Here is a 13470-nt window from a genome sequence, read left to right as displayed (position 1 = left end):
GTGAGTTTACCTTTTTTCAGAACAAGAATAGTATGTTTGTAGCTCTGTAAAACATAAACGGTGAGCTAAGAGATGCTAAAATGCTCCAGCATGGAATTGTCTATGATTAGATTAAAGCCTCAGTCTGACTTGTTATATATAATTTATCTTTGGGGCTTGGAGGGAAATCATCATTAAAATTCCTGAATATTTAGGTGGGATTTCTGTTGCAAATTGCAGACCATTAATAGATGACTCCTGAACTTCTCAATGTAAGGCAGTTTATCTTCGTCCTTAAAAAGGTTGACTGACATTCCTGCTAACTGAAGGAGTCAGTAATCTTTTACTCTGTTCTTGGTTTTTGAGTAAAATATCAAACATTGGTTTCATTTGTCAGAGCAGCAGGATGCTGGAATAATGCCGCTCTTATTTGGTCCATAATTAATAATTTAATGAACCCCAAGTGAAGTTGTCCCCACATAGTTCAGGGGTATATTTTTGTCTCTATTTGAAGATTTGTTTTTTTACTCAGATATGTTGTGTTTGTCATAATCTTTTGCCAGTAGGTGATGCTGTTGCTTATTTAGTGATGATAAAAGCATGGTGTTTTAAGGAATCTTCTAGTGATTCTTCATTTCTTATAAAATCTCAAATGATGTCATATAAATCTCCCATCTATTTATATTTTGTTAAAACTTGAGTCTGTAGCTGTTAAAAAAAAAACAGACCATCTTCCCCATATTCCTGCATGGTCCAAACCAGCAACACCAAGGGAATCAAACTCTTTAAAGTCTGACATTCTATGTAAAGGTCAAACTGTATAGGTTAAGGACACTAATTTGAGTCCAGTGATCATGTGACATATAAGAAATGATCCAACCTTATCAGTGTTTTCAAATCTTTCTATGATGTTCATAAATAAATAATGAAGTCAGTGGTTTCATATGTCAGCTGCTGAGCTCACCACCCCTTTCCTCCCTGCCTGTGTAATACAGTTAAAATCTTATCCATATATTTAGTCCTCAACCTCCAGCCACACCGTACTCTGGCCAACATTAAATCTCCAGTTGTCCACCTCACCTCCGGTAATAAACTGCATTGGATTTTCTTTTCTGAGTATTAAGATTATATAATTTGACCGCCAGTAAGGCCTACACCCCAGTACATCTCACACAGCTGTTCGGTAACAACTCCAGCACCAGATGTGAGAAGAATCCTTTTCTAGGCTGGTTTCACATCAAATCAGGCCTGTTTTGTGACATTTGTTGTGAAATGCAACCTAGACAAACTCGAATCACAGCTTGTGTAGTGATGCAACTACACAGATGTATGTCTTTGTACTCCCTCAGGGCAGGGTTGTACAGCTCAGGAATGAGGCGATCATTCTATCTTCCATGTTCTCTGTTGCTCTGTAAATGGCAGAATTCTGCAGTGCTGCTTGGTAAATTGTGCTTTCCCCGTGGGCGTTTGCCGGTCTGATGTTTGGCTAATATGATTAGCTGTAGCGGGTCGTCAGGTTGGGTTTCTCTAAGAGTTGACTCTAGTTCAACTTTACTGGGCTTTGGCTCCAACCTTCACAGCTAAATGCACCATCCCCTTTCAAATGACTGAGAGAACCTCTCTTTTTGCTGCAGTGCCAGATTTGGTTTGAATTTAGCATTAATCAAGTTTAATAACTGATGGCTAACCTATTTCAGCTTCAGAATTATAATTGTTTTTCAGTTCTACAGATTGAAAACGTGATATTTTTGAGTGAAATTAAATCTAAAACTCACTCATTTATTAACTTTTGGGGATTTTGATGAAATGTGATCAGTATGCTTATTGCTCATTTATTTTTCATCTCTCTCCCTCTCTCGCTCTTTTTTCCCTCTTTCTCTCTCTCTCTCTCTCTCTGCCTCTCTCTCTCTCTCCCAACCAGTGTGGCCCCTGGTTTTGAAGCAATCAAGGACCAAAATATCTGTAACAAGATCATGGTCAAGCTCATCCAGAACTACAGCAATATTTTTGAGATTAACACAGACAAAGAATGTCACACAGAAGACCAGTCAACCGTTATTGGTGTCAAGGTTTGTATTTATGTATCTATGGTAAACAGTAGCATCAATTTAGCTTTAACTAAATGGAGAGTTTCAGCATTATTCAGATTGTACACTGACTTGTGTTAAGAAGATAAGGAGCTTTAAGTAGTGCTTTCACATACTAGAAACACATTTGGAATGAAAAATAAGACCCTTACCTTCATTTAGTCGCTCTTTCGGTCTAATGCTAGCCATTAGCATCTACATTTAACATGTACACAGCTGTTGTGGGTCCAGATGTGGAGGATCACTGTAAAGTGAGGTAAATCTTGAGCATGATGCATGACACAGTAGCGACAAAAATTATATTAACATGGTTCGTTTTCTTTCTGTCACGGTCTTGTTATCAAAAACAGTTATAAGATGTGATACACATACAGTCCTGAGCCAGCTGCTGCTCAGCACAACTACATTCTGCTACTTTAAACGGACGGCACGCCATTCCCACACATGTTCTTACACCGAGTGTGGAGGCATCTGGACAAGTTAGGGGTTCAGTTTCTTGTTTAAGAACACTTAAGCACAGCCTCTAAAAGAGCTGGTGATCTTAACAAGAACCTCTCGGGCTCTCGTCAACCCGCTCTACCTCCTGCTTCACAGCCAACTGTGAATCAGTATAATATAGAGGAGAAGTTAAGAATACAGTAACATGTTGTACCAAAGCACATTATGCAGTGTGATGTCCTCTTTTCTGGTCTGTGACTTCACTCTGTGCTCATCTACTTGGAAAATGGATGATTTAAGAATCCAGGTTATATAACTTGTAGCTAAAACTGGCCTCAGTATTGATCTCATATCCCAGTTTTAACAACTCCTCTGCAGGCGGCTTGAGTCTCTGATTGTTGATTTATGTTTCCTTTGATGGATGTTGTCTTCATTGATTAGCTGATTTGTCTGGACTGCTGGTTTCCCTTGGAGCGCCAGAAAGCCCCAGAGCAAAATGGAGCCTGAAACAAACCAAGCACAACATCACAAATCATCTGTTGAGCGTAGCTGGAATCATTTAATACCAGGACATCTTCCTTTCTTTCTTTGAATTGATCTAGATTTCATTAAATACTTAAAATTTGTTAGTTAATTTAGACCACAATACATGTAAATGCAAGACAAGAGGTAGGATTTCAGAAAAATACCTAATTTCCCTCAATGTCCCAAAACAGTTGTAGTTGACGAGTTTTTCAAAAAACGGTTATAAATTCAATTAACTATTCAGTTTTAGTCAAATGTCTTTACATTACAGTATGTTTCCCACCATGACAGCGAACCAAAATATCTCCAAAATATAATTTTGTTATGATTAAAGATAATCAATCCATGTTGTACATAAGAAAATGGATATATCTGTTGACTTATGAAGTACTACATCCCAAGGAACATTTTTTTTATCCAAATTATCCATCGGGATTGCAAAGAATTTAGTTCCGATGTGGAGATGAATTAATCCTTTGTTCATATCCTGATTTATTTATTTGTGTAAAGTTTTGTCCAAGTGAAATGTATCTCGGTTGAAAAACCTGAAAACCCACATGTTAAATATCCCCATACAGCTCTTCAACATGAAAATATATAAAGAAAAACATGATGTCATTACCCTTGAAGGTATATCCAGGCCTGCAGAAAGAACAAAATCCTGCATGTTTCACCTCCTGTGGACATAAGAAAAACACAAATTGTTTAACAGAAATGCGCTGTATCAAACCACAGACATATGCCTGTAATTAGCATTATATATTTAATATTTTTCAACAACTCTGGAAAATTCACGATCAAAGCTGAAATAAAAAAACATCTTCCATGAAATTGCAGCACAATGAAGTGCAGTTCCTTCTCCGGTCTACATCAGAGAGTGAAATAAGAGTGACATTTATGTTTGCAACAGCTGCTGCACGAGTGACTTTTCAACTGTCACACCACTTGTGGAATTGGAAAACCTTGCCCAAATTTCCACTTTTGGAAAGACATCCTTCACAACAAAGTCTTGTTTTTTGATTGATGGCTGTGTTATTGGCATGAAATGTGAAATGGGTCATCTGATGCCAAGGTGGGGGGGGGCGGCTCCCTGTGAGCATGACCTCTCATCTGTCACGGTGCCCCTTTTACACCATTAAATTGCTGATGTTAAAAATATGAGTAATCACATGCTGCTTGTTTCCATGAAATCTAAACATCGGTTAATCTTGAATTGGTAAATGTTTTTACACTGTAGGGAAATTTCTTGAAACAATATTTAAGCATCTTTTGCTAGTAATGCTGGTAACAGTGCTGACACATGAGACCCCACTGACTTTTGGGGAAACCCCCCAGTCAGAATGAGATCGACTTACACACAAACATGCGCACATCCACAGATGCCCGTGGCTTTCTGACCTTTCTCTTAACAACATTAAACACTGCACTGGTGTTGCCTTTGCCTCAGTCGTAAATACTGATAAACTGGAGGTGTTTATGTGAGTGTATGTAGTGCAGATGCAGATTGTAAAGCTATTTAAATCTATTCTGGATGCTGTTGTTAAGGCTCGTAGGAGAAAGGTAGAGTATGCATACCCAGGTGTTGTGGTGTAAGAAAAAAAATGCAGCTAAAGTTACTTAGAGAGAATGGAAGCTTCAGAAGCTTGCATGATTTGTTGCTTCGTTTGCGCTTCTCACGATATGCGAAAGCCTACAAATGTGACCATCTTTTATGTGTTGGTTCTGGTCCCAGGCAGCACATTTGACAGACACAAATGAGCCACCCAACCACCTGCATTCAAAGACACCAACGCCAGTTCCCAGGACCAAGGTGCGTGCTCAGCTGCTCAGTAACATGCCTGCATGTATGCATCTTTTGTTTGTGTGTTAATGCTCCTCATCTTACCTGTCATAGAGGTCTTTTGAGTCAGACTGAAGTGTTGTTGTTTATGTGTGACATTCAGGAAAACTTGCCTGAACCCTTCAAATTCCCTTACATAGTCCTTTTAACACCAACCATGTGATGTGTGTGACGTGATTAACATAGCATGGGCATGTTTTGGAAAGCTGTTTTCTGAAACCAAAGCCATTTCTGCATGTGTTTGTGGGTCTCTGTGGGCTTTAAAGATGTTATCAGTGTCAGCTGACTTGTTTATACTGCCTGGAATGGCAGGTGACTTGGTCTGAATAGACGATGACCTTTTCAATTATATGTAATTACTATCATTTTAGGGTTTTTTTGCCCCATTTTCTCATGCTTTTTATGTTAAGAAATAGATTAGGCTGATCTAGAATTAAAAGATCAATATTTAGATGGATCAGTATTATGTGTTAGTAAACAGTATTGTTGCTTCAGGACCTGCATTCGTAACATTACTGTATACATGGACTTGTCTAGGTCATGTTATACAAATGTTTCTTTGCACTGTTAATCTCATTATCTTTCCCTTTAATTTCCAACTCTAAAGGCTGATCAAGAAAACACATCAGATAAAGTCGAACCCTCCAACTATTCCTCCACTAACACGCAAAAGGCGAGACCAAGGAAAAAAAAGGTACAGAGAATGCCTTTGATACAGTTAGTGTGAATAAGTTGTTCTAGTTTAATGGCCTGATGCTCTACTACACTCAATTTCTCACCCTTCCAAAGAAGGAGTTCCTGCTTTCTTATCTGCTGTAGTTCCCTACTGCTGCTGATTGGCTTACCGTCATCTCTCAGGCAACCTCCAATGCCTGTGGCCTTACTGCTGAGTCACATGATGTGATTTGATAAAGGCAATCTGCTGCAGAAAACAACAACACATTTATTTGCAGTGAGAGACAAACATGGCCTATGATATGTGCTTTCAGCTATGAAACAAACCCCTGCCAGGAAAATGGTATTCGCTCAAGGAATTGATTCAAATTGAATTAAATCTTGGACAATTCCTGTTTGTGTGCATGCAGAAGACCATTTATTCAAATTAAAGTTGTAAAAAAGAGAAATGTTCTTACATTAAATTACAAATTGCAAACAAATACAGATTGCTGCAATTGTTTTAACTCAATTTTTAACAAAGCTCTCAAACCATAAATGCACATCAACACCAGTGTCACTGTAAAGGTACAAGAATTGCTGAGGAGGGTACCACCTTCTCCTGTTGAAGAATGTTTACTTCCTTTAGAAGCCACTTAAACATTGTCTGCTTTTAGCAAAGAACCCATGGAGAACTTATCCATTTGTTCAAGAATAGCCAGAACTTCCATTAATCTAAGAAGGTCACCATCATTGATGGACAAATATAACTGCATGCATTTATGGATCATTTGAAAAACATTAACTGCTGATTTCTGTGAGCAATGCTGAATCCCGGAAATCATCCCTTCTTTCTTTGAAACTTAAAATGACTCCTGACAAAAAGGGCTTGACCTCCATAATAGTTTATTGGGCAATTAATCACCACTATAGATCAACCTCTATAAAACCTATCTAACTTTCAAGGCCAGACTAACCAGAGAAGTTTAATAACAAGATTATAAATTACAAGTTATTTATTTGCCTCAGGTCTAGCTTAAGGTCAAGACATACCTCCACACACATTAGCGAGAGAGCACTAAACACGCCTGTTGTATCTGTTTGATTTATGATGCAGCATTTATTTTAAAATGAAAAGCATTTAAAGGGGAAGTTCTGTTCTGTTGTTTGTACACAGGTGCCAGTGTGAGAGCTGCAGTTCCCAAAAGGCATTCATTACTGTTGAATTGGTGTCGCGTAGACCTTCTATGGCCATGATACGACCACAGTGATCTTATTCATTCATAAAAAGGCTTAAGTGATATATACAGTATTTCATGACCCAGCCACTATAAGAGGTCTGGTGAAAGGTGGTTCTGCCAGGAAAAGCTAGCTTGGGTCAGATTGCAAAGGTAGAGCCTCAAAACTGCATCTGAAAAACAGGCTGTTGGATTTTGTATTTTTTGTTTTTAGTTTTTAGGGTTTTTTTAGCGTGTTTGTTGTGGTTCTCCACTTCTAGTCATGTATTATCAAATGCAAAAGACAAGACCTCTATATCACCTCTCACAGTAGCTCTCCACATCAAAGTACCCCCAAAGTGAGAAGGTAAGCTGAGTAGGTAAACGCTTTTAGTTAATGTTTAAAACATGTACACAGTCAATGTACTGGAAACTCTAACATTGCAACTATACAGATCTTTATCATTTCTGTCAGGGTTTAAAGAAAACAAAATAAAGGCACCACAGAAAAAATGCATCATCATGATAACCTAAAAACACAGACAACCTGCGTGACCTGATAATCTCATCAATGCTTGACGTCTGATATCACAATATTCCATTTGGATTTTAGGAGAGTGCTCCGTTTGTGGTTCTTCCATGATGCAGTGGAAGCCTAAAAAGCTAAGCTGATCCCCACATTAATGTTTTCTCTCCTTTTCTGTGAATGACAAATTTAGTAAAATCAATTGCAAAGCCCTAAGGGACAAAATCCATACTGGGCCTTGCTAAAGAAGCTTATTCAGCCATTAAAGTGCACAGTAACTGAATGTCTAAATGGAGGTTTCATCCATGGATTTTAGAATGACCCATTAACTTAAACACTAAATGGAAATGTTCCACTGATAATTGGCATGAAGGGGAAAAAAAGCTTTTTAATTCAACCGGAGGACAGTTATCGAGAGCTAAGTCTATTTTAGCACTAAGTGTTAGATCAGTATTGGTACTTAATCTACTGTGTCAGACCCATTCCCTCCTCATTCAGCCAGCTGTTTGGCCTCATTATACATGAGTCAGCATATGCTTCCTCTTCATGTATATTGAGAAGAAGCTCTTTGCACACTTCTTGTGACATTTCTCTCAGTTTTTTTTTCTTTTTTGGGTTGAAAATGCAGAAGGGTACTTTTCGCAATGTGGCTGTGATTAGATTAAGGTTCTTCTCCTACACAACAGTTGGTGGTTCGCGTTGTTTACACCCACTCAGGGTCAGCACGGTAAGACAAACATCAGTCTAACCTTACAGTTTTACCCACTAACCTCTTTTTACCTATCTCTTTTATCGCATTTCGCTTCACCTCAGAAGATCTTCAAATGTATGTTTTACAGTAACCTGACCTAAGGTTGAAGGTGCCAGTGTGTGTTTCTGAGGGTGTGTGTATTTATGTGTAATGCAGTGGTATTAGGTTGATAGTGCAGAAATGTCAGCAGTCCTGTATCGTTTACCTCGTCTGCTGTCTCACATTTCCTGTCACAAGACTCACCTGCTGCTGGCGCATCTCTCTGTGTAAAACAGGTGAGGAAAGGCAAGATCGAAGGCATGCCTGAAATCAACCCTCACCCCAGCCGCTTGGCTGGGTCGCCCCATGCAAGGCCTCTCTCCATACCGATAGTTTTACCGCTAACCACAGAAGTGAGGAGTCCAAGTCCAGAGGCAATGGAGACAACTCACACACCTTTGGCCCGAAGAGAGAGCCCAGTCACTGCCTGGTACCCCAGCAACCCTGGTGCTAGCCCAACTGAAAGCATGGAGGCCGTCAGCAGGTGTGTATGACCAGTATGTCTGTCTGAGAAAATAACAAATACAACCTGACCTATTTCTTGTTGGATATAGCAATTAGATGTCAATAATTACTTTAGGAATTTTATTAGGACCCATTTTGTTTGAGAGCTGTATCAACTGAAGATGCTCATGAATACAGAAATACAGCAGCAGCATAATAGTTACTACAACAAAAACTCAGTAACTGTGTGTCATGTAGGCAGAGATTACTGAGCTTTTATGATGTTATGTAGATAAATATCTTATCTGGAAGTATGATGCTTTATAGCCCTTCTAAAATAAACCCAAATGCCATATTATACTTACACTTTACAGATGAATACCTGACAGTCGATGTTGAATTGTTTCTGTTTCTGTTTTTTTTTTTTTTTTCCAGAGTTGTTTGGTTTTACCCTATCATAAAACAGCCTATGTACATACTTCCATATTTCATGGCAGACTTACAAGCAAGCACACACAAATTCAAAACATTAACATTATATTTGGACAGTGGTGCAAATTAAACTAACAAAAATTTTGTGGGTACCAGCGGACTCCATCAGTGGTAAATAGATTACAACCGTTGTTTGTGTAGGTGCTGTGCTGTTAGCTGACACCTGGGTGAAGAATGAGTGTGAGATTCAGACAGCAAGGATCTGAAGCTCTGGCCCTGTGGCAATGTGCCTTTGGCATGCAAACAAGCCTATTATAGGAAGTTGAAACTGGAACCACTTGGTGTCAGGTGTCCTCAGTCTGTGAATAGCAAGGCTACAGCTGTGTCTGTTGTTGGGGCTCTTGCATCTTTAACTAAGTTCCCGTTCAGACTTGGTACGAACATGTGTCCTGGGTGATCCGATCCCAAGTGGACATCTCTAAGTATAGGTGTGAATGCACTCAAGGTGCATTGAGGACACATATGAAACAATGGCAGTGTGACACAGTTGGTTCCCAAGAAATTGTTTAGGGGATTACGAGGAATCTCTTATTGATGATATCAAGAGATTTAGTTTGCCTGAAACACATCACAGAAGAGACGTAGCTGCAATTTTTGGAGTTCTTTTAATGTCCAGCTGAAAAAGCATGTGAAGTGTTGTGTTGTCTTGTGGTGGTTTAAAACAACATATGTGATCTTTGCAAAGGGAAATAATGTAGGTGTTTATTTGCTTGTAGATTAGGGAAATGACGTTTGATCAAATGCAGACACGTGGAGAAGCATTTTAATAGAAGTGTATCTAGAGCTGTCCACTTGTAATCGGGTCACTCAGGACACGTATTGATGACAGGCCTGAAGAGTCGAGCAGCTGCTTTGACAAGCATCAACCATGGTTGTGATCACATCTGCACTGTTTGTGCGTTCATCCTCTACATCCACTGTGAATGATAGACATACGATTACTAGACCACTTAACTGTTGGCGGAGTGTATGGTGGGAAACCTAGAACTCCCTATGTGGAGCAAAGCAATAAATGTCATGTGTATGACGTTGAAGCTGCAAGACGATAAACGATGACACTTTTGGCTTCTACTACGACTGCATCGGTGACCTTTACAATGACATTAATCAGTTCAAACCGTGTCAGCACCAGATACATGAACACATTACATAAAAGTTTATTATGACACACACTTTCACACACTAAGCGCTTTCACTCACAGCTGTATATCAAATTGCAAACCTTACTATTATATAAATATTCCCCTAAAAATGTTGTAAAGGGCTTGTTCTTCAAATGGAACTGGATTTTTTTTTTAATTTATCAATGTACATTATTGAATTAATGTTTTTAGTTTTATCAAAACAAAAAAAGGTAAGTTCTTGAGACATGAACATGCTCAATACAACTGAGTTGAGAATATGTATGATGAAGTAGATAATAAATGCGGAAAGAAAGTCACATGTGATATTTTTTTTAAAAGATACGAAATTCTATACACAAAGTGTCTCAGTCTACTCATGTCCACACCAATGAATTTTTTTGATTTTATCACTCTTAAATATCAAGGAAAATTAAGCGTATTACTTTGGTGAGACCTCAATTATTAAATCAACATGGCTTACCATCTTCTCAGAACAGATGTACCTGTCTCCATGAAGCCCCAAATATACTTCCAATGTGCTAACAACTTTCCTCACCTAGTCAGAGTATCAGTTAATCTTCTCATGGATACACCCAAGTTATATCGGGTGACGGATGTACAGACAGCGCCACAGTAATGTGTGTCAGGAAACGGCTTGTGTTGACTAGTACGCATACAGCAGGCAAAAATTAAAACGCTGTCATCAATTGAAACAAAGAAGGAAGAAGATGTAACTTTCAAAGGCAGAAATATCTTTTTGGATATGGGGAACTTTACGTAGAAAACAGTTTGAGCTTTACGTATCCGTGAGTGTGACATACAGTCCATAGCAACTATATGATCGTTTTCCATGAGTAGATCTGTGTGTTTTCATATCTGTAGCTTCTGTCATGCCTACTTGTCAGCTTGCTCTCACTTTCCGTAGGGAAGTGTTAGAGCAATCTGTGTCAGCACTGTACACCATGCACAGCAGCCCAGCCACCTAACCGATGCCAAATTAAACATATCTCTAAGATTAATTAAAGGAGAGTATGTTTTAAACTGACTTGTGTCAAAGGTGGTAAAAAAGTTTTTAATTTTAATGACAAGTGAATTACATTTGACACATGCTGCTCTCATTCCAAGAACTACCCTGGCTTGAGCTGCTCTGCTCACTCAGGGCATTTTCAGCACACCCTAGAATTCAAATCATCATACTTAGGATTTCCTATTTGTGTCTCCATTTTTAGATCTTCTCATATGTCCGTGTTCTACCCTTGCGAAGTATACCAGGGCATGATGGATAAAGCAGTCCTCTTTGATCAATATATATATATATATATATATATATATATATATATATATATATATATATATATATATATATATATATATATATATATATATATATGGAAATACCTCTTTTCTTCCTCCTTATCAAATAAATGCTACAGCAGGCGGTCTCACCTTTACCTGAAATATGACACCATCCTCATTCAACACATGAGCCAACATTGCAGCGTCATGTGAACTTATTATGCTCTTAGTATTGCGTAGTTCCATGTAGGGGATGCATACTGGCTTTTGTGTGCAGTTGCCATGGTTCACTGAATCTTGTGATGTAACCATTGGGTTTCTTAGAAGCTTGTTGGAAATAGGTGGGAGTGAGGAACGTTGCGGTATGGTGTGAGTGCGAGCAGTTAACAGTATTGTTGGCTGCCTGTCAGGACGTCTCATCCATCAGCCTGAAGGCCTGACAGCACATTTTTACAGCAAGAAGCTACTGCTTGAAGAACTGCTTTTATTAGACTTCCTCAGTATTTGCAGTTTTTATCCCCAAATCCCATACCATCGCTCCTTAATCTAGTACACATCTTGTACTAAGTACAATGTCTATTTAAACAGGTAGCATGCACAGAAAATAAAACACAAAGGAGTTTCTCCAAAAAAAATTTTTTTTTTTTCTCCTGCAGGGCCAGTGTAGCAGACTGGCACAATCTAGGAAACCTGACAAAAATTGTCAAAAGCCTTTACACTAAATTTCGAACACTGTTACACAGCCGTTTGACTGCTTGACTTAAAGTGTTTCTCACTTCTTTGGCAAATATATTAATTTAAATTTGTGCTGAAACATTGAGTCCTTAAATTAATTTTGATAGTTGTTTCCCTCCATTTCCAAGCCATACGTACATAGTTTGCTTTGAGAGTCTCAGATTATGGATTGACTTGTTTTACTTGTTTTTCATACATCAGACAAATTGTCAAACCAATGTAATTTATTATTATATAAGATATATTTATTATTATTATGAGATATATTATAGATTATTGTTTGGGCTTTTGAAAATTGGGATATATTTTAGCAGGTTTTTCTATTAACATTTAAAAACAGTTTTCCTTTAAAACCACTTTGTCTAGATTAAGAATGAGGATATAGGAAGTATTGCTAAACTATGCTAAACAAATACTTGGGGCATGACCCACTCTGCTTGAAGATGTTCGAAGAATGTCTTGCACCCTTCTACCGGCTGATGATTTGAGGGGTCCTGAAAGCACTTAAAATTAGTGAGGAGGGACTGATATCTTGTTGATAAAATGAAACAAGAAATCAGTCCCTTAATGGGCAGCGTTGATTAAATATTGTATTGATCACACTTGCAAATTGTTGTCATGGTTGAGTATTTAGACCTGAAATAAAAAATAATTCAGTAATCCTCCATCGATTTGAATCCGTCACTGATGCCAGCTAAACAGGAAATGTTTTTGCCAGTTGTCAATGTTTTTTTTGGAAAAGTTAAAGTGGAGCTGACCCTGACAAAAGTTCCGGAGTGTGCCATTGTGAGAATTATTCAAGTGACCAGCTTCCACTAAGCTAGACTACCTTTGTCTGTGCCTTTTTTAAAATAAGGGAAAAAATGGAACGTTTTTTTTAGATTGACCAACTTGTCGTTGGTAGTTTTCCGCTCAGCCGGGAAGGATCAGGCCTCTCCTGAGTACCCCTACAAAGCCTGTTGTTATCCCCTCAGTAAGGTAGTGGGTAAGCAGGATTTCCGCTTTTGCAATTAAAGGCCGTAGCGAAAGCACACATTATTTTAATACGCTTGCCAGACTGTGTAACACCAGTGGAGAACACTCTACCCTCGGGTCTCTCCAAGAATTTGGATGTGTTTGAGGTGAACTGAAACTGCACCTAAAAGCAGGCTGCTGGAATAATTTCACATTTCCTGTCCTTTGGTATTATTTTGAAGATTTTTCAAGATGACTAATCTTTGGCCCATTTAAATTCCTGCTTTACTTGAAACCTAAATCCTTTGTTTTGATCTCAAGGTGCGACCCATGTGATTCTCCCTCCCCTTGACACACCTGCTCCTTACA

The 13470-nt window shown here is 38.5% G+C and overlaps 1 protein-coding gene across 5 annotated transcripts in view; it reads left to right on the top strand.

Moving 5' to 3' along the window:
• The window catches only part of fam13a (family with sequence similarity 13 member A), a 52506-nt gene that overhangs the window by 8691 nt on the left and 30345 nt on the right, over nucleotides 1–13470 (top strand). For all 5 annotated transcript variants that reach the window (XM_086211728.1, XM_086211730.1, XM_086211729.1 and 2 more), the window contains 4 exons: nucleotides 1901–2048; nucleotides 4762–4839; nucleotides 5477–5563; nucleotides 8293–8540. In XM_086211728.1, the coding sequence (XP_086067854.1) occupies nucleotides 1901–2048; nucleotides 4762–4839; nucleotides 5477–5563; nucleotides 8293–8540 (561 nt within the window). The remainder of the gene's footprint in view (nucleotides 1–1900; nucleotides 2049–4761; nucleotides 4840–5476; nucleotides 5564–8292; nucleotides 8541–13470) is intronic.

Source organism: Aulostomus chinensis, chromosome 8 (genome assembly GCF_037954235.1).
Source record: "Aulostomus chinensis isolate RoL2024-O1b breed Wild chromosome 8, RoL_Achi_v1.0, whole genome shotgun sequence".
Lineage (NCBI taxonomy): Eukaryota > Metazoa > Chordata > Actinopteri > Syngnathiformes > Aulostomidae > Aulostomus > Aulostomus chinensis.
Note: the sequence above shows the minus strand (reverse complement) of the source record. Positions and strands in the feature narration are given on the sequence as shown.